The 23,380-nt window shown below is 38.6% G+C and overlaps 2 protein-coding genes across 2 annotated transcripts; both read left to right on the top strand.

The window, feature by feature from the left end:
- The first annotated feature begins 853 nt into the window (after positions 1 to 853).
- LOC124452985 (tectonic-1-like) lies at positions 854 to 8,010 on the top strand. Its single transcript, XM_047003651.1, has 14 exons — positions 854 to 986; positions 1,100 to 1,214; positions 1,361 to 1,467; positions 1,544 to 1,680; positions 1,941 to 2,043; positions 2,935 to 3,053; positions 3,634 to 3,846; positions 3,946 to 4,065; positions 4,162 to 4,262; positions 4,709 to 4,849; positions 5,207 to 5,363; positions 6,452 to 6,550; positions 6,617 to 6,667; positions 7,625 to 8,010. The coding sequence occupies exons 1-14, from the start codon at positions 863 to 865 to the stop codon at positions 7,778 to 7,780; spliced, it is 1,743 nt and encodes a 580-aa protein (XP_046859607.1). The 5' UTR covers positions 854 to 862; the 3' UTR covers positions 7,781 to 8,010.
- A 180-nt stretch (positions 8,011 to 8,190) lies between these two features.
- On the top strand, positions 8,191 to 23,157 carry LOC124452986. Its single transcript, XM_047003652.1, has 9 exons — positions 8,191 to 8,404; positions 12,051 to 12,473; positions 12,605 to 12,744; positions 14,077 to 14,260; positions 14,841 to 14,908; positions 16,105 to 16,336; positions 17,355 to 17,493; positions 19,875 to 19,902; positions 20,863 to 23,157. The coding sequence occupies exons 1-9, from the start codon at positions 8,305 to 8,307 to the stop codon at positions 20,983 to 20,985; spliced, it is 1,437 nt and encodes a 478-aa protein (XP_046859608.1). The 5' UTR covers positions 8,191 to 8,304; the 3' UTR covers positions 20,986 to 23,157.
- Positions 23,158 to 23,380: the final 223 nt, after the last annotated feature.

Below are 23,380 nucleotides of genomic sequence, written 5' to 3'. Positions count from 1 at the left end.
TTATTCACGGCGATGTCATTGAGGGATTTACTATTTTTTACGCTGGAATTTTCACATAAGTCAAATGCCATTTTATATTGGCTTATAACACCTTGAAACTTGCAATCTAAATTTTTGATCAAACTTTTTTACGTAATTTATCTTAATGTGCTAGTAGTTCAATTCAGTATAATTGCCTTTAACTTATACACCTAGGATCAGAGCTGCTTGGGTGTGTGGAAGAAAAATGGGATCTTTTTCATTTCTTTTCCCGTTCTTTTTCATTCAATACAGTACTCCGGCAAGATAGTGTTTCTCACCAAATTATATGCGTCGATGATCTGTCAGTGTGGTTTGTCCGGCTTGTGTTTCTTCTCTTCGACTTTAGTGTCTGGAAGAGTAGTTCGATTCTGAGAAAACTTTCCCTAGCTATGTTGCAAGTTGAAATCATCTGGACGGCTGGAAACGGCCTTTTTACAGTTGATTAGGATTTCGTCTTTCATTTCAAATGGTCGTCATTTTTTAGGAGTCCTCATTTTAGAAACGCTCGTCATTTCATGAGAGAATCATCATATCATTAATTTTCACTTGAGGTGACTTTTGGAAATGTAAAGTTAAATCCTTCGTTTTATAATTTTGTAACACTAAAGTACAGCTGTGACTGAGTTCAAAGAACTTAAGTTCGTCAGGCTTTGATTTACTTGTTCATTTTGCATTTTACAGGTGTTCAGCTATAGATAACGACAAAGTTATTTTTTTGCGACGACTATAATTTTTTGGTTTATTTTTCGTTTTCCACTCATCCACTTTTTTGGCTCTAGGGTTTTTCTAAAAATACTCGTTCGCATTGAGCGTGCGCAGAAACCTAGCAACATGTAACAAGATGGCTGTCGACAATGAAGAAGCGTTCGTTTATAAGGTTTACAGTACGTTACTTTTGCTTAGCTTTGTATTCATTGCTAGTGGACAGTTGAATGGAAGTGTGACAAACACTGGAAGTGTTTCGGGTATGTTTAATTCTACCAACTGTTATATCGTAATGTTATTCTCGAAACTTGTTCGGTAAGTCTAACTCCAAATTCATCAGAATTCAGATAGATTTGGATGCTTTTCGATCCAGGATGTATTTGCGATCTCATCGTGAACGGTTGTGATCCAAATTGTTGTTGTGATCCGGACTGTTCGCCTTCCGACAAGGAAACATTCACAGAATGCTCAGAAACGAAATTCGTAGTGTAAGTATCGTCTACACACACCGAGTATCATCTACACACACAAAATACACAAATGTCAAGATTGTTTTACATAAGTGTTTTGGTCTTTTTTCCTAAGGTTTTTTGTTCGGTATTTTGATTTATGAATTCATTTCGTTCAATTGCAGGTACGATGACCGTGTTTGTGTTTCTGATCAGCTTATTTACGTGCACAACGTACCGTTCAGGACGATAAACACAGGCGACGGGTTGCTATGTATTTATCGCAACAATAGTAAGTGTCACGTGATGGCCAGACCTTCAAATGGCGACGTTTAATTAATCCACTTCAACTTACTTGCATTTTTCAGACAAGAAGCAAGAAGAATTTTCCAGTGTCAGCACCATTGAGGGAAATGATGATTTCACCAAAGCCATCAAGTCCAGAAATTTATTCTCTTACCAGACAAACGATAATGTGGAGCAAGGCTTGGGGAGTCAGTACAAGGTAATGTTTGGGTATAAGTACATGGGTGGATTTGGGGTAGGGGTGGAGAGGGGTGTGCACCTACACCCAGGACTAATACTAATTAATATATATCAAGTGAGTTGTGATTAGTGTTTAATGGACCACATTTACAAAAATCTCCCCCCCCACACACAAAACCATTGTAGATCCATCCCTGTATCAATATCTATGTTTGCTTAGTTACATTTTCTGTAATTTTCAACTTTCAAAGTGTTTTTTTTTTGTGTAAATATTGTTAGGTTGGTGATGCTATACTTATTCTGTTTCCCAACAAAATCCGTGGCTTTCTGAATCTTCCAACCACGCTCATCTCTTCGTCTTGTAATGATTTCAATGCAGCAGGTGAGCTATACATTCATTTCAAGGATGGGGATGCATATTTTCTATGGTGGGGGGAAGGGGTGGGCTATTGACCAACCAAAGTTGTGTAAAAGGCGGGCAAGTAGGACTTTGTGGACCAATTTCAAAAATTCATAATGTTGGCAAAATTGTTGGGGTGTGTTGCTTGGTTGTTGGGGTGGGGTGTTGCTTGGTTGTTGGGGTGGGGGTGTTTGTTGGTGTTGGGGTGGGGTGTTGGTTGGTTGTTGGGGTGAGGGTGTTGGTTGGTTGTTGGGGTGGGGGTGTTGGTTGGTTGTTGGGGTGAGGGTGTTGGTTGGTGTTGAGGTGGGGGTGTTGGTTAGTGGTTGGGGCTGCATCTTCTCCCTGTTCTGCGGTCCCTTGTATTCAACTTTAGCACTTTGAAAGTTATGCGCACAAGTGTTTATATTTATTGTGTTGATTATTATGTACATAGTGTTTATATAAAATGTGGACGTTGCTAAAATCTCATCATTAAATTTCAATCGCGATTTCTAGCATAGCCATGAAAGACGTTTTTGATTTTGTCGAATCGTTCCATTTTTTATGGCGATTTAAAGGTGGCAAAAATGTCCTTTTCGATCGATTTTTTCGTCGTCAGAAAAGTCTGGATAATTTTCGTGACAAGGGATTCGTCAATACAAAATATACATACCAACTGCCTTTGATGACGTCAGAATTTTTCTAGACGATTCGACCAAATTGAAAAAATTACGTTAGAAATCACATACAGTAAAAGTTTTCTTGTGGAGGCACCTTATGAGAAAACTGTTTTGCTGAACTGGAGATAATTTGAGAAAAACATCGTTTTGTTTTTTACTTTGGCCGTTCATCTTTGCTAGTTATTGTCTTTATAAAACTCTTTTCAACCTGCAGGTTACTTCAAAGATCAAAAGTCACAATGCACGAGAAATTTCGCTGACATTAAAGCCGAATGCTCCCGTTGGACGCCATTGTCAGCCTCAAGCTACTACTCCAATTTTCTGGTTGCCAAGGTTGAGTTGAGATTTTTTATTTTCGAAAAAATAAGTTAAAACGCCAAACCGCATATGCCGACCGGTATTCGCTTTGAAAAACCTGAAAAAGTTGGAGACGTTGAACTCCCAATGTCGATCAATAAGTTTTTGTTCGCTCTAAGATCCAACCATTGTATCAAGACACATGCAACGTCAACTGCAATACCTTATCACACGAGGGTGTCATCGCTAAAAGATGCTCTTGTCGTGAAGTTTTTTTTTCGTAGATCAATATGGAACAGTATTCTTCGATGGGTGTTTGAAATGATTTTGTCAATAAGTCTTCGAGTACGTCTGTCATGCATGCAATTCAATTCGGGGTACCTTTGGGGATTTTCATTGCTGTCGCCAGTTCGCTAAGTGGAGCTCAATATTTCATATATGCTCGTTGTAATCCCTAAAAAACGATTGATTTCAAAGGAAATCAAGACAGAAAACATCCGTATGAATATTGACCACCCCCCCCCCCAAGATTTGAGCTGGCGACGTCTCTGCCGTGAGTTGATTTGATCGTTGTTTGTATTTATATTTGACTAAAAAATCAACATTCTGTTTCTAGTCTCCACAGCTGCACAGCCCTGCAACGAACATTACTTCAAATTCGTCCGTATTACATTCCACGTACAACGAGTCGCGATTCTTTGCTCCGCAATTAGCTGCGCCTTTGCTGTGTCGCGATGTCAGCGGAGTGCTACGTGAGTGTAGGTTCACAACTCCGCCTACACCTAGCTATAACACCTCAACAAAACGCTGTGACAATGTTGTGACCGAGGTAAGATTAACACAGTATTGATTACGTGTTAAATGGAACTACGCATGACCATTGCAAAACCGTTGATGGAATGGATGTTTTTGTATTTTATTTATTAAGGTATCGTATCTCCTCGTTTACAATAACGATTCCTCGACGTTAAAAGCTATGAACGTCTCGCTCCTCCTCGGAAACGTCCGTGAAAATTTCGTGCAGCGATTTTCCATTCGATTTCTAAAGGTGAGTGCATGCGTGTGTGCATAGCTCTGTGCTGACCTTGCTTTGTTGGTTCTGCTTGCTTGCCTTCCTTTTTATCGGTTCCCGTGTTTTGTATAGGAAGGAAAAGAAGAAGCTTTCGTGAAGTCGGGCAATCCTGGTTATTTGGTTGGCAAACCAGTCCTCGCTGGAATTCTTCAAAATAATCGGGCAACAAATAAGTATGAACTAGTGACTTGGATAGGAAATAGTTTTCTTTTGTAGCTAGGAGTAGGATGCGAAACGTGATGTTGTGAAATTTATAATGATTGAACACAGAGAGAACGAGAACGATCTCTACATTGTACGACAGTAAAGATGAAAACGAAAGAAACCCTTATAGCTTTGTACAATACATGATAAGATAACTTTTGGTAATGTCGGCTCAATGTCAACTAACTTATTGCTGTGATAACCTGCCGGTAGCAATGAATGTAGATCGTGATGAATGAACAGCAGAGAACAAGAACTGGCTTAAAACTAAGATAACGTGTGTCAGTAGATAGTGATGAATGAACAACAGAGAACAAGAGCAGTCTTTGCATCGCATATAACATATTTGACTGCGTGTGTCAATGGGAGCTGTGGTAGTGACCATGAGACAGATGTTATAAATCTTGTTTTTCAGAAAGGCTATCATTCTGAGCACCAACAACAGAGAATGGCTGACAATTCCAAATGCCTCACCGGACGGTTCATGCGCTTCTGCTGCCAATAACAGATTGCCCGTGACGTTTAATATAGAGATGAGATCTGGCTGCATGATAAGGCAAGTAAAGTTTTTGAGACGATAGAAAATTTTTGTCGTTGAAAATTAGTGGAAACACCTTCAGTAAATACTTGCAACAAATGATTGATAATTGATGGTTTCGAGATGAACATAGTTTCTATCAAACGTGGATACTTTCAGAAATACCCGCTGAAAATATCTACGGTTGCCATTTGGCAAAAATCTCCAAACAAAATGAAGTGCCAAGAAGGGACACGTTGCACTAACGTGGTCTGCTCGTCTTCAAAAAGATGTGCACGATTTGCGGGATTATAATTTGAAAAAAATACTAAAAAAAATGGTGAACGTTCTTTGTAAGGTACACACGACCTTTTTAAACTTGTACGTTGATTTTAGACTGAATCAGACATCAAATTGTTCTTTGCTTCAAGATCTTGTTTATTCCGCGTTACTCGGTACCAGTCTCCCGGAGTACGTCGCGAGCTTTGGGAACTCCGACGTACAAAATGTCGCCGACTGGGTGAAAATTATTCACGATCGACCATCGAATAAGGTTGGTGAAGTTCAGTTATCCGAAAGCAAATTTTCGCCAACGAAAATTATTGTTGGTAAATCCTGGCGTGCCAACAAATTAAACGGCTGGGGCAGGTTGCACGAAGCTTGAAGAGCGTTTTCCATTGGATAGTAAATATTTTAAACTTGTGAAAAAGGTGTTTATATTTTCGTTACGACAAAGTAGTTTTGTAATCCTAGAGGCGATATTCTATTTCATTGATTGCCCAGTTCAAACCTTATATTTTCATTTTTCAAGAAGTTTTTTGACCGTTAATGCAAAGGCAACTTTAAACCTCCATAACAAGAAGACAATTTGACCAAATTGAAAATTTTTTTTTTTCGCCGGTACGTTTAATATTACACCAAGTTTTGATATCGCTAATAGAAGTTTTTGCTGATAAGTGCGCTTTAAAAAAAATTTGGTATCAAATGGATAACGCTATCCATGCTTTGTGCAACCGGCCTCTGTATTCCTACTCACACTCGGAGTAACCGAGTGGGTCTTCAAAAGACCGTACGAAGACGGTATTTTCACTCCACTTTTTGCTTGATTTCAAATATTTTAGCAAAAATCCTGCCATCAATTGAGAAATATATTTGCTGTTGATTGGTACGAGCCACATATCCGTGTCGCTTTCGGAGCGAGCTATTAGATACGGACGTAAGTCGTCACTTACGACTGCGGTGGTTTTTGGACATGCAACCAGATGAAGATATAATACTTGCAAAGCGTCCTTCAGTGGCCTAGCCAGCCTGCATGCTTGGTCGTGCTATAGAATATTTCAGATCATTATCATTACTCGTTTCTTTAGAAATCCGTTGTTTTTACAACAAGCCAATGTCGAAATGTTTAAATAGCGCGAACAAACTCGCGGACCGACTACACCACGTTACATCCCGGAGTCATGTCAGTCCAGCAAACGGAAAGAGCGACGCGTTTTTCTTTTTTTTTGAAATTCTATCGAACCGACGTGTTCTCCTCCCATTTCACCATGTCGCGATTAATTTTACGCCGATATTTTAAGCGCCGCCATAATTTATGTGCTCCCAATAGCGTTCAGTTCCAGTTGCATTTCTACCTTTCAGCCCGTCGGCAGTGGAGGCGTGTGTTCTAACATGATCCTTGGTCTACATATTGAAATCCTTTTTGCGAATGTTGGATATCTTGCGAAGCCTCAAGCTAAAGTATGTTCCATCTTCACGAGTTTTTTCCCTGGTCGGCTAATTATACAATCATTTGCCAATTTGCAGATCCTCGGGACTCGTTTCAAATACGAGAGGCCGCAGAGAGTCTTTGTGCGCGTAAGTAGATCGATCCAGTTGCAGTTCGTACTTCTGTGATGCGAAAGATTGTTTCTGTCGAAATTCAGTTCGATTCATCGTTTTTTTCCAGTCAAACTTTTTTTATTCCTTGTCGCGAAAAGTAGAGAAGCCAATCCAATTTTTTGACAAGCTTTTTAAATATATTGACTGTGTTGTACAAGCTCTCTCGCATCTCTGAGTGGGGCCTCGAAATCACCTCATAACTATTTGAATATACATAATATTAATCCTAACACGGTTTTTATATGCACATGAAAAACATGTGACTTGAACGAGATCTGAACTCGCACCTTCGGGATACTTGTCCGCCGCTCTACCTGTTGAGCTACCAAGCCCACAGGGACTGGAGACGAGTCAAATCTCTTTAAAACTACGTATGGACGAGAGATTCTCTATTTGAATGAAGGCGGTATTTTCATTCCGCTGAATGCCTGATTCACAATGCTTCAGCAAAAATGTTGCCATCCGATCGAAGGATGAACGAGTTTGCCGTTTATTAGCGGGAGGGAGATTTCTGAACGGCACTCAGTGAGTATGAGGGAGTTTTTAGAATACAGCCGTTGTTGCTCTTTTCTTTGGAAACCATGTTTTTTACGGGTTATAACATACTCATGTGAACACTTTCCTCTTCTGTCCAAATATCAGTCTTTCCACGTCGAATCGGCACGTATCTTCTCCGCGAGCGAGATTTTAGGTGGCTGTAATAATCTCATGAGAGCTACAAAATTTACCAATTGTGAAAAAATGGAGTCAAATCTTAGGAAATGACAAGTGACCTTTGCAAAAAATCCACCTTTATTCCACCGTTAGAAACGAATGTCGTACATTTGAAAGAATCTCTCGCTATAAATTGCTTTGCTCCAGAAATTTGTAACAATACGAATTTTTTCAATCAAAGGTAAACGTCTTGTTTGATAATTTTCGATTGCGTTCTAGTGTTTTGGTCAATTCTGTCGTAGTGGTGGTCAGAACATAGAAATTTCGTCATCAGTGGCATTTACAGATGTTTCCAAGCCCCCAGAAGCTGATCAGAAATCGCTTCCGAATTTTCAGTCCAAAGCTCCGTCGGATTTTTTCCATCCATTCCTGTGAGTGTCGCATATGTTTTGTCGTTCCACGAAAGAAGATGGTAAAAATGAAAGAAAGGGTTAAAACAAAGGCTGAGAGAAAAAGTTGGCTTGAAGTATCCCAACTCGAAAATGCACAAAATATCCCGGAATTATTTCTTAAAATAGAACTAATAACCTCTTGTGTTGTTCAGCTGGCTCAGTTGAGCCCAGTTTAGCCCTGAACCATTGATATATTTACTTCAATGCCCTGAACCCATTGATTCCAATTATGTCAGTGCCTGAACCCTGAATTCCCTTGCCCATATGTTTCAACCCGCAAACAGGTTGTATCGTGACCATGCCGCGGGCGAGTGACGCTCAAAAAAAACGACATAAAAAATGGCGATCGATAACATGTTTACTGCTAACTGTGATCTTGCTTGGATTTCGGCCGTTATTTTTGCATCATGAAGCATTGGGAGTGAAGATTCTCTCTTAACGTGGGACAATTTCGATCGTTCATAAAATTCAAATGTATATTTTGTAAAATTTTTCGTCAATGACGAAATGTATATGAAACACGAAAATCGCCTTTGGCACACGACTTTCTCATCATGTGTTCTTGTTTTGTTTTTGTTTGCTATTGAAAAGGGTTCAACCAGCAGAAGTAAGTTGATTTCATTGCTGTTTCTTTCTAAACTGTTTCAGATATCTCAAAAATTTGCGGTTAGATGTTTTTTGATGTTCAGCCAGCTTTAGTTCGACGAATGTCGTCTCCGAAGTGTTTGTGATGTATTTTAAACGACTGAAGTCAGTAATCTTTGACAAGAATAAAATGTACGGACATAGCTCGCATTCGACGAACTTCATTGACGCAATTACAAATTATACACAGTTTTTAACACCCATGTAGATCAGGATTGTTTGTGGTATGTTTGGTTACAATCAGAAACCTACCTTCGAAGCACTTCTCAGCCAGAGTGTTATGCTTTGCAATAGTACAGATGACTTGCATCGCTTACGTTTTGCTGGCAGGCAGATAAATCCCAATGGAGTTAAAGCATTGTTGCTATAGTGCTGTCTAAAAGCACTAGACCAAATCTGCTTGCCCGCTACAGGTAAACAAACATGTCATCTGATGAAATACATGTCAATTTCAACAATTTGTGAAATTTGTGCTAAAATATTGTAAAATGGATCTGTCATGCAAGAATTATAAACAGGATCATAAGGTTTATAGGTTGTAGCTACTTACTAGCTAAAATCATTGACCAATCCTGATGTTTTAGTTGTGTAATAAGGTAGTAAGTGAAAGCTCCTTGTTTGATTTTGAAGCAGTTATATTTGTAACAGTTATGATATCTGAAGTGAGATCTGTTTTACTGTGTGAAGAAATATTGGGCAAATATTAGCAGTTAGCACCATGAGTGAAACATTTGTGTATTGTCACAAGGGAAATGAAACGAGGTTGTATGCACAATAACTCATTTAGCATGTACTTTACTTTTTCAAAGTACCAACTGAAATGGAAATTTTCAATATTCAAATTATATTTTGTTGGACAGAGAACTAATGGCAGCAGACGTTCAATTGTTGGTGCTCATCTCTTCATTCTCAAGATGTACTGAGTTTTTTCAATGTTTGCTTTACTCGACCCGCGACTTCTTATTGCATGAGCTGTCCATGCAAAATTGCAAGTGTCTGTTAGTGTTTTTTTATGCCATGGATAATTCAATAAATCGGTCATCAAAATACATCAATCAATATCTTGGTATTCAAACTGTTTTTTCATTAGCTCTTATAGGCTTGTATTGTTGAGGAGAGTGAAGTGGAGGCTAATGTATCATTGAGGAGAGTGAAGTGGAGGCTAATGCATCATTGAGGAGAGTGAAGTGGAGGCTAATGTATCATTGAGGAGAGTGAAGTGGAGGCTAATGTATCATTGAGGAGAGTGAGGTGGAGGCTAATGCATCATTGAGGAGAGTGAGGTGGAGGCTAATGTATCATTGAGGAGAGTGAAGTGGAGGCTAATGTATCATTGAGGAGAGTGAAGTGGAGGCTAATGCATCATTGAGGAGAGTGAGGTGGAGGCTAATGCATCAGAGGAGAGTGAAGTGGAGGCTAATGTATCATGAGGAGAGTGAAGTGGAGGCTAATGAAGAGGAGAGTGAGTGGAGGCTAATATCATTGAGGAGAGGAGGTGGAGGCTAATGATCATGAGAAGAGTGAAGGAGGCTAATGCATCATTGAGGAGAGTGAAGTGGAGTAATATCATTGAGGAGAGTGAAGTGGAGGCTAATGTATCATGGAGGAGAGGAGGTAATGGAGGAGAGTGAGGTGGAGGCTAATGCATCATTGAGGAGGGTGAAGTGGACAAATGCAGTGAGGGAGTGAGGCTAATGGACATGGGGGAGTGGAGGTGGAGGCTAATGGATCATTGAGGAGAGTGAGGTGGAGGCTAATGATCATTGAGGAGGAGGTGGAGGCTAATGATCATTGAGGAGAGTGAGGTGGAAATATCATTGAGGGAGAGTGAGGTGGAGGCTAATGAGGATCATTGAGGAGAGTGAGGTGGAGGCTAATGGAGAGAGTGAGGTGGAGGAATGGAGGAGAGTATGGAATAATGGATCATTGAGAGGAGGTGGAAATGGAGATGGAGATGGAGGGAGGAATGTGAGAAGTGAAGGAGGAGAGTGGATCAATGGAAGAGTGGTGGAGGATGGAGAGTGGAGGTAATGGATGGAGGAAAGTGGAGGGAAAGAAGGACATGGAGTGGAGGGAATGGAGGGGTGAGGAATGGAATATGAGGAGAAAGAGGTGGAGGCTAATGGATCAGAGGAGAGTGAAGTGAAATGCATCAGGAGAGTGAGGTGGAGGCTAATGACATTGAGGAGAGTGAGGTGGAGGCTAATGCATTGAGGAGAGTGAGGTGGAGGCTAATGTATCATTGAGGAGAGGAGGTGGAGGCTAATGTGATAATGAGGAGAGTGAGGTGGAGGCTAATGTATCATTGAGGAGAGTGAGGTGGAGGCTAATCATTGAGGAGAGTGAGGTGGAGGCTAATGTATCATTGAGGAGAGTGAAGTGGAGGCTAATGTATCATTGAGGAGAGGAGGCTAATGTATCATTGAGGAGAGTGAGGTGGAGGCTAATGTATCATTGAGGAGAGTGAGGTGGAGGCTAATGTATCATTGAGGAGAGTGAAGTGGAGGCTAATGTATTGTCGAAGAGGATGGGGTGGAAACTAATCTGCCATTGACCAACTTTGATAAAGTGGAAATGGGTGGGAAAACAACATCCTTTGATTGCCTTTCTTATTTTCCTCTTGTAAGGCTGGTAATAAGTCAGTGAACTTTGATATTTTGTCAAAAATATTGTATTGCAAAGCAATAAATATGGTGTAGCCGACTGTCAGCAACACCAGATTTTAACTAAATTGCATTCTGACCTGAGGTGACTACAATTTAATCCGTTTATGACACTTTTACTGTCATAGTTCTCTGCAGTTTTTTGACAAGCAACAGTAAAAGATGGTCTCAATTTTTAAGTCCTTGTATAATACTGGTTTGGAGTTTGTTTTTGTAAAACAAGAAAAATGTTACACCAGCACTTACGTTTTTTTATCTGTTCCAAGTTCAACACATGTCATTATTAGTACACATTAGAAGTCTGTTAATTAATCAGCAGAACACATTAGAAGTCAACTACTTAACCTATTGTAATGGGAAAGTACACATAAAAAGTCTATTGGTAACTAGCCAATTACATGTTTGTAAATGTAGATCGTCCAGGCTGGTATAGTCCTGAGAAGGACTGTTTTTGTTGTTGTTGACTGACGTTTCGACAACCTTAGCGGCAGTCATCTTCAGAGTCAAATGAGGAGTAAACGTTAGGTTAGCCGTATTTGTTATCTGGTTCTTACGTCATTGTATTGTGTGTACAGGAAATGTGTGGGTGTCAATTTTGTATTGTCATTGTGAATTAGTGTGAAGTGTAATGTTTTTAGTTGTGGTGTGTGATTTAGTTGTTATGTTTTTAGTTGTAATGTGAGGGTGTCAATTGTGTATTGTCATTGTGAATTAGTGTGAAGTGCAATGTTTTTAGTTGATCGTTTGTTTGTATTGTGAATAAGTCGTTAGTAAGGTGCCGGTAATTGCTGTGATCTGTTCAGGGGGGGTGGGGTGGTTTCTAAGTTGGTGTACCAACTTTCTAATGTAAGCCGTTGTCTATAGTCACTGTAAGTAATGCAAACCATTTACTTTAATTAGCTAATTATTTACAAATGCGATCAGCATCGTGGAATTCTTTTTCAGGTGCAACATGCAGTCTAATCGGTGGCGTCGTTCACATTGCCTGGCATCCGCATATCGACAATCTGTCTCCAAATGGTTCGGTCGAGCAAGCTAAATTTTGCTTCCACGATAAAGATCATTGTTTTACGGTTTGTGAGGCGAAGTTTTTTGCGAATGGAACGCTACGAATGCAGTCACGTCAAAAGGAAATCATAGACTATTGTAAAAAACCGCATGGATTCTGTAGAATCGCGCCATCCAATGTCACTCTAAATCATGTCACGTGGTCTTCGCGAACACAAACACTCTCCTGCACTCTGTTCAGAACATGCATGTATTATAAAAGCCATTTTTCTGTGATGGGTTATGCATCGAGTGCCACGGGAAGAGATGATCGAAAGAAATCTGATTTTGTTATTTGTCCCTATCAGAATTATGAAAAATGTAAGTAATCATATGTTGAAGAAAATTTGACAAGAATGTCGGTAGGAAATTTGGCTTAGAAATGACACTTAATTCTTTCACGGTCAGTGCATTTTGACGTCACCACAGTCAAGGAATCTTGCATTCTATAGTTAAACCAGCCACGCCGTTTGATGTCCACGTTACCGATGTGAAAAGCGAAGAAATTACATTTTCGTGGAAATTGTCTCGATGTGGCACCGATCTTTTCGAAACGGACGTTTATGTTCTTGTAAACGGCGTAAAAGTTTCGGTATGAATACGTTTCAATGATATTAACTTGTAATTAACCAATTTTGTGCGTTGTTCTTGCAATGTTCATTAGGGAGCTTTAGCAAAAGCACAACTACGACAACGAGTACGAAGTTTGACCGTGTAAGGGAATGGCACGAGGAAGTTTGTTGTCGTTGTCGCTTCGTCAAAATTTTGTTTAGTTGTAAACAACTGAACGAGTATTTTTATTGTGTAAAACACCGACGTTTGCCAAGCAGCTACGGCTCTATTTGTCAATAATGATATCAACGAATCGGTAATACTGGTTTTGCGAGAATATAGGACTCTTTAGACTGAAAAATCTTCACTATTTTAAGTTTTATGTACGATATACTATTTTATTGTTTGTTCACCTTTCACTTTGCGTACGAAATACACGAAAGTTTTGCTGGTCATATTTTCCTTTTTAATGTGCATCTGCGCTCAAAAAGGTTCTAAATTAAAGCCTGGATGCTCGAAAATAGTACTGTAAACTAATTTCTTACAGAATAAAGAAATATACCCTTGAAAAGATTGTAGTGGCGACTACGATTTTTTTACAAAACATCGTACTCAGATTGATGACGGCACGTGTTTTTGTTGTCGTAACAATGTTTTCGCGCCAAAATGACGTAAATCGTACTCGTAGTCGTACTCGTAGTCTTTTCTGAAGCTTCCTATTAACTTCTCTCTGCGGTTGACCTGAAAACGGGAGGCTTGTCACACATAAGGTTTTTTGGTTTAAAGGTGAGATAGTTAGAATAAAAACCTGTAAAAAGAAAGCTCGTGGTTAACCAACAACTATAAACGATAGCGACCTTGTAAAACGAACGTTTACGTAAGCCTTCCTCTTTCTTCCTTGCATACGAGACGAGGTTGCTCAAAAGCTGAGAGCCTTACGCTACAAGTCCTGGGCTTGTGGACAGGTATGGCAGAGTTGAAAGGTGAAGGGCTTAATTACTTGCTGTTTTTCTTTCGTTGTTTGGTATGAGCCAACTCACTTCAATTGTCGCTGGCAATTTGAAGAATACAAAGAACGAAACAAAAAGAGCTATGGTTAAACCTTTCTCCTTTTAACTTGTCGATACCGTTTAATTTGCAGTGTTTGTTTTTACCATGTTATGTTTGAATTACGACAATGCGTTGAAAATTTAAAAACTATGTACATATATTTCGGTCATATTTTTTGTTTGCTATTAAAAAGGGCTATGTAGATATATTTCTTGAAATAAATTTACAACAAACACTATAGACCAATGAAATGCACCGAAACCAACCAATCATCGACTAGTTTTAATGTTTTAACGTCCCTCTTGCCTTTCATTACTCCTAGGAAGTGGTGGATTATCGAAGAGATGTTAATGGAATAAACAACGTATATTCGTACACAAAGCGACGTCTTAAACCTCACCAAACTTTGGAAGTTCAAATCACCACTGAACGACGTTATCCGAGTTCTTTTTCGAAAAAATATACATCAAAAACTACAGTTTACACTTACACGACTCGTCCTTCAGGTATTTAACATAGAGATTTCAAGGAAAATCACGTGGGAAATCCATTGAACTAAATATATAACTGGAAGGCTAAGTTTAGTCTTTAGGTAAACTACTGGGAAACATGCCTCTCTTTTCATGAAGCCAAATTACCCCCAGGGGCTCGAATCGCGCATTTTAGCTTATCGTCGTAAATGAACCTTCTTCTGGCTGTGCGTGTAAAGACTGGGACTAGTTAAATTGCTTGCTTTGAATTTTAGCGGGAAGTAGTCATGCAGTTGTCTTCAATTCTACGGGGAAATCTGTTGTAAAGTAAATGGTTTGAACCCGGGAGTATCGTTACATGTTTGTAAATGTAGATCGTCCAGGTTGGTATAGTCCTGAGAAGGACTGTTTTTGTTGTTGCGGTAGTCATGTAGTAGTTAGTAGTAGTTTGACTCTGAAGATGACTACCGCTAAGGTTGCCGAAACGTCAGTCAACAACAACAAAAACAGTCCTTCTCAGGACTATACCAACCTGGACGATCTACATCTACAAACATGAAATCTGTTGTGTTGTTTATGTTCAACGCAGTAACGTTCGTTGGGTTTTTTCTTGTAGCTCCAGGGAAAGAACCTCATTTGAAAAATGTCAGATATGTCGGCGACAAATTAAAGTTAGATTGGAAGGTATGCTTAAAGAGATGCACTGTCGATTAACGCATGCAGATTATCAAAGCGAGACGTAACGTCGACGCCACTCTCCCTTACAATTAGATTACGAGTTCGAGGTTTCTATGAGGTGATAGTTGATGATGGCGATGACCTGTTCAACTGTTCCCTCGTGAAAACGGAGAACGAGTAATCTGCTTTTATTTAATTTGTTTGTTTTACCCATTGAAGATAACGGCTCTTGCTAAATGCATGTCAAGCTAATTGAACTTAAGCGTATTTATTATATATCTTAACTGGAAACTTCAGTCATCTCTGGAATTGCCTTTCTCTAGTAAATAATCAAGTTCATCGTCGGAAACGCGAGAAAAACGCGAGACGGAAGCCTTGCTTTTTCGCTACTCGTTATCTGTTGCTTTGCTACTCGCCGTCTATTGAGAATTAGAGAATGTAGCCAATGAAATTAAATCATTTACAATAGAATACAGCTATGATTCTACTACTGATGTTTATGACATTATATATTTAATATTATTGGAAAACTGTTCGTCATTCCGCTTCATTTTGCTTACATGCATTTCTTTAGCGTGGTTGCCTACATGTACGCGCTGTGTATCTATTTTTTAGTTATCCTGTACACAAGGCATTTTCGCTGCGTAGCGAATACCTCCTTATCCTCTTTCATCTTTTTATCACACGGTAAAAAACTCCCGGGGATTAGAACCGTTTATTTTGAACTTTTGAGGTTTTGACTGATCAGTTGGAGTTTTTAAAACAGGGATTACTATTTTTAATGTTTCATGTGTTTAATGAAAGGAAATGGCGGCTCAAAAGCGACTACAAGGCATAGAACCTGTTAGAATCTGTTAGAACCTATTAATTACAACCTGTTAGAACCTATTAATTACAACCTGTTAGAACCTATTAATTACAACCTGTTAGAACCTATTAATTACAACCTGTTACAACCTATTAATTACAACCTGTTAGAACCTATTAATTACAACCTGTTAGAACCTATTAATTACAACCTGTTAGAACCTATTAATTACAACCTGTTAGAACCTATTAATTACAACCTGTTAGAACATGTTAGAACCTATTAATTACAACCTGTTAGAACCTATTAGAACCTATTAATTACAACCTGTTAGAACCTGTTAGAACCGCTCAGTATGGCAGTATTTTTAACTGTTTTAATATCGTATTTTCAGAATCCCAATCCGTTAGATTTAAATGGGGAACCAAACGAAACTAGGATTGTTGGAATGAAGGATGGCAAAACAGTCTATAACGATGTTCGATATGGTAAACAAAGGACTTCAGCATTGTTGAAAGTAAACCCCACGCAGCGTTGTGCTCGTTTTCAAGTGAAGATATGCAATGCCCCAAATCTCTGTAGTAACTTCTCGAATGGCAGGCGGGCAAATAAGTGCCTCAATCAATGTATGTATCAGCCTCGCCATTTCTGCATAAGTGTTTTAATGAAAGTTTCAAAGAACCTGTAACATTTTAATGACCTGTGTTCGGATTTCGGGAAACGCGGAAGCGGGTGCATGTGGGAGAAGCGCGGACAGATGAGCATGTTTTGAAGTAAGGATTAGTGAGGCAACTCTTATCAAATATTGGCCATTTCCAGACCCACCTTTGATTAATTGGAAAGATAAAATGACTACATAGCCATTCTCTTCAAAATCATTGATGGAACACATAATAAATGGTTTTTAATTTATATACCGAAAAATACCAATTAGAACTTTAAATTTACTTTCTGGAACACGAATTCACGAATACTTTTCAATTAGAATTATCTTCAGTTATTCCTAATACAAACCTACTTTTTTATCTTTTTGCTCATAAATAACACCGTTCAGGAGGCCATTTGACAGCTGATTACATGGGCACTAGTGGCTCTGCCCACCCCGAATTTATAGCAGTTACGCCTATGAGGCAAGGTGTAATGTGCACGATATTTTACATAAGGGGCTGATTACATGAGCCCGGTAGCCGGGATTCAGCCAAGCGTTAAATAATTTTGGCAAATGGAAACGATTCAATACTTATCATCAGATAAATCTTCTCAAGCAATTTCACAATATTCTGATTTAATAACTTCTCAAAACATTTAAAATTGAAACAACCAATTTGCCTTAATTTGAGAATTACAACCGGAGTGATGTATGGTGCTTCGCAAACAGTTGTAATTTTTAACCCTGTAGTTTTGCCTCGTTTCAATTCCTTGAAATCATTAGCTAAAGTGAAATGCATTAACTAGTTAAGTAAGTTTTTCAATGTTTTGTATCATAATGGTGTTTAAGTGTGGTTTCGTCTGTCGTCAGAGCATGCAGGATTAGAACAGTTGAATACTGATGAAGAAATCCAAAATCCCCAAAATCAAACAAAGTTACAAAGACATGAAAAAAATTATACCATTGAAAATACGTGTCATTTAAATTTTTTATAGATCCGAATACAACACCAACCAATGACGTGCCATCGACCTCGCCCCGTGATGCGCACGTGTTGTGGATAATACCTGTTTGTCTTGTTTTGCTCGTTATCATTTGTGCCGTGATCGTTTATTTTTGGTATCAGCAAAAGAAGTAAGTTGTGACGATTTCAATGTTGACGTATGGATGATTCGAGCTGCTACTACTACAAATAATGATGACGACTTTATTTCGTGTGGACTACACTAGGTAGTTTACATTGATAAACCGTGCCCCTCAAATGTCTCGCCTTCGTGTAGTTGTTGTACTTTAAAGAAATGGCCTTCAAATGTCCTGCCTTCGTGAAGTTCTCGTACTTTAAAGAAATGGCCTTCAAATGTCCCGCCTTCGTGTAGTTCTTGTACTTTAAAGATATGGCCTTCAAATGTCCTGCTTTCGTGAAGTTCTTGTACTTTAAAGAAACGGCCTTCAAATGTCCTGCTTTCGTGTAGTTCTTGTACTTTAAAGAAATGGCCTTCAAATGTCCTGCCTTCGTGAAGTTCTTGTACTTTAAAGAAATGGCCTTCAAATATCCCGCTTTCGTGTAGTTCTTGTACTTTAAAGATATGGCCTTCAAATGTCCTGCCTTCGTGTAGTTCTTGTACTTTAAAGAAATGGCCTTCAAATGTCCTGCTTTCGTGAAGGTCTTGTACTTTAAAGAAATGGCCTTCAAATGTCCTGCCTTCGTGAAGTTCTTGTACTTTAAAGAAATGGCCTTCAAATGTCCCGCCTTCGTGTAGTTCTTGTACTTTAAAGAAATGGCCTTCAAATGTCCTGCCTTCGGGAAGTTCTTGTACTTTAAAGAAATGGCCTTCAAATGTCCTGCTTTCGTGTAGTTCTTGTACTTTAAAGAAATGGCCTTCAAATGTCCTGCCTTCGTGAAGTTCTTGTACTTTAAAGAAATGGCCTTCAAATGTCCCGCTTTCGTGAAGTTCTTGTACTTTAAAGAAATGGCCTTCAAATGTCCTGCTTTCGTGTAGTTCTTGTACTTTAAAGAAATGGCCTTCAAATGTCCTGCTTTCGTGTAGTTCTTGTACTTTAAAGAAATGGCCTTCAAATGTCCTGCCTTCTTGTAGTTCTTGTACTTTAAAGAAATGGCCTTCAAATGCCTTGTGATCTATTGCTCTTGTACTTTGAAAGACTCTTGGCCTTCAAATGCCCTGTGATCTTATTGCTCTTGTTTGTTAAAAAACTCCATGCCCTCAAATGCCCCATATGATCTTATTGCTCTTGTACTTTGAAAGACTCTTGGCTTTCAAATGCTCTGTGATCTTATTGTTCTTTTTCGTTAAAGAACTCCTTGCCCTCAAATGCCCTGTGATCTAATTGCTCTTGTACGTTAAAGAACTCCTTGCCCTCAAATGCCCTGTGATCTTATTGCTCTTGTACGTTAAAAAACTCCATGCCCTCAAATGCCCCATATGATCTTATTGCTCTTGTACTTTGAAAGACTCTTGGCTTTCAAATGCTCTGTGATCTTATTGTTCTTTTTCGTTAAAGAACTCCTTGCCCTCAAATGCCCTGTGATCTAATTGCTCTTGTACGTTAAAGAACTCCTTGCCCTCAAATGCCCTGCGATCTTATTGCTCTTGTACGTTAAAGAACTCCTTGCCCTCAAATGCCCTGTGATCTAATTGCTCTTGTACGTTAAAGAACTCCTTGCCCTCAAATGCCCTGTGATCATATTGCTCTTGTACGTTAAAGAACTCCTTGCCCTCAAATGCCCTGTGATCTTATTGCTCTTGTACTTTAAAGAACTCCTTGCCCTCAAATGCCCTATGATCTTATGGCTCTTATACGTTGAAGAAGAAAAGGGCAACTTCACTTTATCACTCGATGCGGTTTAATTAGATTCCTGGCTTCGGTTTGCCATTTCATCACTCCTATTGGTCAAAAAAAGGCAATTCACTGACTGCCACTTCAGGGTGTCCCCCCAAAAAACGGAACCTTCCCGAATTATTGCGTATGCATTTAAAGAAAATCTGATCAAAATAATTAAGACCTCATTAGCTACTGATTTGTTTCGCCTGAATAATTTGGTTACACGCTAGTTTGTCCATGTTCGTTGCAATATATGGAAAATATGATTACATTAGTATGGCAGTTATAACTTGTTTAATGTCTCTTTGATTTTACAAATCTTTTTCGCTATATAATTGAGACGAAAATCAATGAATGTCAGTACTTTTTCACTTGATTCGCTTGTAATGCAAACCCTATGAAATCCCAGAGGGGGAGAACTGTCAAGTTCATTTGACCAATCACATTATTGTGGATAGTAATTTCAACAAATACATAATCAATTTATGTGGGTTCCGTTTTTTTGGGGAGGAAGAGGGGGAGGGGACACCCTGTATATGTAATCACATGCGTAATAAGATGTACATGGAACATAAATTTGTGGAGCTTCGGTATATTTCTTATTCTGTGCCTCAAGTGCCCTGTATTTGTACAGTTTTTGCACTTTAAAGAAAATGATTTTTTATTTCATGTAGAATGAAAGCTCGTCCAAAGTTACCCAAGGTAAGATGAGCAGATAACTTATAGCTTAAAGAATTAGCATCAAAGTGTCGTGGTTTGCGCGCTTGATTGGTTGGCCCTTCTAGGGTACCCAGAAATTGGCGGCTTTCGTTTGTAAATAGTACAGTGTAAAATATTACGCGAATATCGAAGCAACGTAAAACTCGTAGTCTTAAAAACATTGGCCTCTAATGACTACCTGCTGCAAATATTAACTTGGGTGACAATATCTCGCAAAATGTTCAGTGAAGTAAATGAATGAGATATAACTATGTAGCTACGTCATAAAATCACGTAGCTACGTCATAAACTACGTATCTACGTCATAAACCCATACTTCTCGGTGTATACAGCCGATAGAGCTGTTGAAAATATATTTCAACTTTAATGTTTCGATTTTTTGCTTTAGTCAAACTAGGTCAGCGAGAGCATTCCAATGTTGAAGTTTGCACTCCAATTGCTTTCCAAATATTTTAGTGTTCATTCACCAGAAAAATAATCAATGAAATTCAATTTTTAAAGAAATGAATATTAGTTCTGCTAAAAAATTTTTGGAAATCATTGATATGTGTTGGGTGAAAAGTTATTTAGTTTCCGGCCATTTTTTAACCCCCCTTCTCCTCCCTTCTATTAACCCATCCTTCTTGAGGGTAGCATAAAATAATAACCCCCAAGTGGGCGGGGGGTTGATAAATAGAGGAAATAGTGTTGTGTAAGCTAGGTTAGCACGAATATATAAATTTTGCTAAGTCCAGGTTTTCTACTGTAGTGAATTGACAATTTAGGCTGACAAGAATAAATAAATTTTGCTCTGTCCAAGTTCCCATACATTACTAAATTAACCGCGAATGTTAGCATTAAGATGTAAACTATGCTAAGTGAAAGTTTTCTACAGTTGTAAGTTTACCGTGCCATTACAAAGTTCAAGCAGCAATCGACATATTTTGTGAATTTTTGTTTCAGCTTAAAGAAGAACAGGAGCGTACAGGCGGCTACATACCTGTGGGACAACTATCTCAACTCGGTCAATACCACTCACTTAATGAAGAACCTAAAGAGAGATCAATAAAATCATCCGACTGTTAGGGCAGGGAGGTTTGGATGTATCTTCTTTTGTACAAGTGTACTGCAACGAGCAACCATTTGAACATTTTACATTCTTGTGATGTTTAGAGCATTTGTATTTTACTACGGTAAAACTGCATCTTCATCGTCTTTCAAGGTGTTGAATTTGTTGGAAAGTACGTCAATTAGCCGAAACCCAAAATTTCGTCAATTTACAATCATATAATTCTTTACTGACATCGTTTCCCTCATTTTCAACAGCAAAAAATACAATGAAGATATTTTTTCTGAAATAATATGTATAGCATTTCAGCTTTAAATGTTGTAAGCATTGCACATACGTAAAATGCCCGATGGTTGCTTTTCGCTTCAAGCCTCATGCATTGAATTAATATATCTAGGCTGTATCTGGATCATCTAAAGAAAGCGTGTCGACCAAGATGCATTGCGCGTTGATCACAGCAATGGCGGATTTCGTATTGTAGTCCATGCAACATAGACAAACGATAATAATTAATGTACAATAGAGTTTTCAATCAATGTTTTTTTGCCAACCTCTCAGATAAATTAGACGAGGTAGTGACGAAATCGAATTCGGTGTGCCGTAAGCTAAAAAAACTAACGATGTAAACATAAACAAAAACGCGCAATGCATCTTGGTTGACACACATACTTTAATCTATAGTTGACGTCGCAACTCCACTCAATGTTTTGGAGTAAGATTGTTTTACTCTTGTCGAATGTTCATCCAAATTAATGGTTTTCTTAGTTACAGTGACGCATATCACGGTTTTGTTAATTTTTTTTTCATACGCAGTCTTTCCGATGTTTTTCATCGGTTGAAACTGACAATTATGATATTGAATGCTCTAGCTGTAACCTGAGCCTTCCAGTTATATATTTCGTTCAATGATAATCTCACGATTCGCAAGCTCAACCTAAGTGTTTGAGCGCGTTGTTGAGTCTGGTAACGAGTTTTTCATCATCACGTGATTGTATAAGTTTGAGCATGCAGTCGGAATTCATCAAGCCGAAATTAGTGTTATCTTTGGAAGCAAAGCCGACGGGAACGGCTTGATGATTATGAAAGGCATGCGAAAACTGAATTTGACGACAATAACGATTTGCTATCCTTTCGAAGATTGGCAAAAATTTTAAGCTCTGGCCCGAACTGTGAGGTTTAGCCATAGGTTTTTTGTGAATCACGATCGAGATTGCATTCAGTATGTATGCACAACAATGGACAATGGGAAAAACAATCTCGCTGCGTATGATGGGAACATTGCGCATGTCTTTTCATCGTTTGCAGCAAGCCTGTTTTCCAACCTTTAAATATTGGCTGGCACGTATTTTAGTAAAGATTATGTATGCTTATATTCGTGACTGAACCACGTCGTGTTATTTTACAATGATTAAGTTTTGAAACAAAGTAACGACGTATTTGTAACAATGTGAAACTGCTGACCCGTCGCGAGTGTCGTGGGCGCATATATTTACGTAGCTGCCCTCGGTTTTGTCCAATTGACAATAGATGCCCTTAAAGTAAACAACTTTTAACTTGCCTATGAAGTAAACACCACACAAAAAGAAAGTTCCCTTTCTAGATAACTTATCATAAGTGCTAAATGAGGGGGGGAGGGGAGAGAGACTACATTTTTGTGTGGTGTTAATGTTGTGGACAAACCATACAAGTCTGTATTTGTGCGAGAAATGCTCGTGAGATAGATGGCAGTAGTAAAAGCATTTTTTCACTACGACTTCCTCCAAGATTATATACGTTTTAACTGAAATTATTTTTACTCAAATAAAACATAGACGAAAGGAAATACACCACAATGACAATTCCAGATAAGCAGTTGCATGTTTTTTGAGTTTCAGTAAAATACATTTATGTGGTCCGGTCACGAATAATGGCTCAAATATTCATTCTCTACATTTGCCATTGTTCACATTTTAATTAATGTACACTTTAGAATATATAAATTTATCGAAAAAGAGATTTTTTCTTTTGATATAACAATCCTGTGACAATATTTAATTAAAATACAATCTCGTCTGAACTTCCTGGGCTAGCATTTATTAGCTTGTTGGTTTGCCTTCTCCAATGTACATCACGTTTCAAGATATACAGATTGCTTGAACTAACGCCATGTTAAAGTAATGATTATGCTAAATAATTTATTCGTTTTTTAACATCTGGTTTGTCATCCTCTATGGCTGCTATCTTCATCCCATTTTTCATCCTTGTCATTCTTTATGTTATTGACTATCATCAATACTTTGTACTAACGAAATTTTTGCTGGCAGACTGCAAACAATATTTATATGTTGTGCACCTGAAACTTCCGTTGACGGGTGAGTCATTTGTGTGACGCTTTACCAGTCTTTCGTTATGTAGATGTTGTGTATGTGAAGT

The sequence above is a fragment of the Xenia sp. Carnegie-2017 genome, unplaced genomic scaffold (assembly GCF_021976095.1).
Source record: "Xenia sp. Carnegie-2017 unplaced genomic scaffold, XeniaSp_v1 HiC_scaffold_25, whole genome shotgun sequence".
NCBI lineage: Eukaryota > Metazoa > Cnidaria > Anthozoa > Malacalcyonacea > Xeniidae > Xenia > Xenia sp. Carnegie-2017.
The sequence above is the reverse complement of the archived record's forward strand: the minus strand, read 5'-3'. Positions and strand labels throughout refer to the sequence as shown.

Excerpts from the sequence above, each read along its gene's own strand:
- LOC124452985 (XM_047003651.1), top strand. The coding sequence starts at position 863 with ATGGCTGTCGACAATGAAGAAGCGTTCGTTTATAAGGTTTACAGTACG. Across the intron at positions 1,468-1,543 it reads ATGTATTTATCGCAACAATA|ACAAGAAGCAAGAAGAATTT; the intron begins GTAAGTGTCACG and ends TGCATTTTTCAG. Across the intron at positions 3,847-3,945 it reads GTGACAATGTTGTGACCGAG|GTATCGTATCTCCTCGTTTA; the intron begins GTAAGATTAACA and ends TTATTTATTAAG.
- LOC124452986 (XM_047003652.1), top strand. The coding sequence starts at position 8,305 with ATGTATATGAAACACGAAAATCGCCTTTGGCACACGACTTTCTCATCA. Across the intron at positions 14,909-16,104 it reads AATTAAAGTTAGATTGGAAG|AATCCCAATCCGTTAGATTT; the intron begins GTATGCTTAAAG and ends TCGTATTTTCAG. Across the intron at positions 19,903-20,862 it reads CTCGTCCAAAGTTACCCAAG|CTTAAAGAAGAACAGGAGCG; the intron begins GTAAGATGAGCA and ends TTTTTGTTTCAG.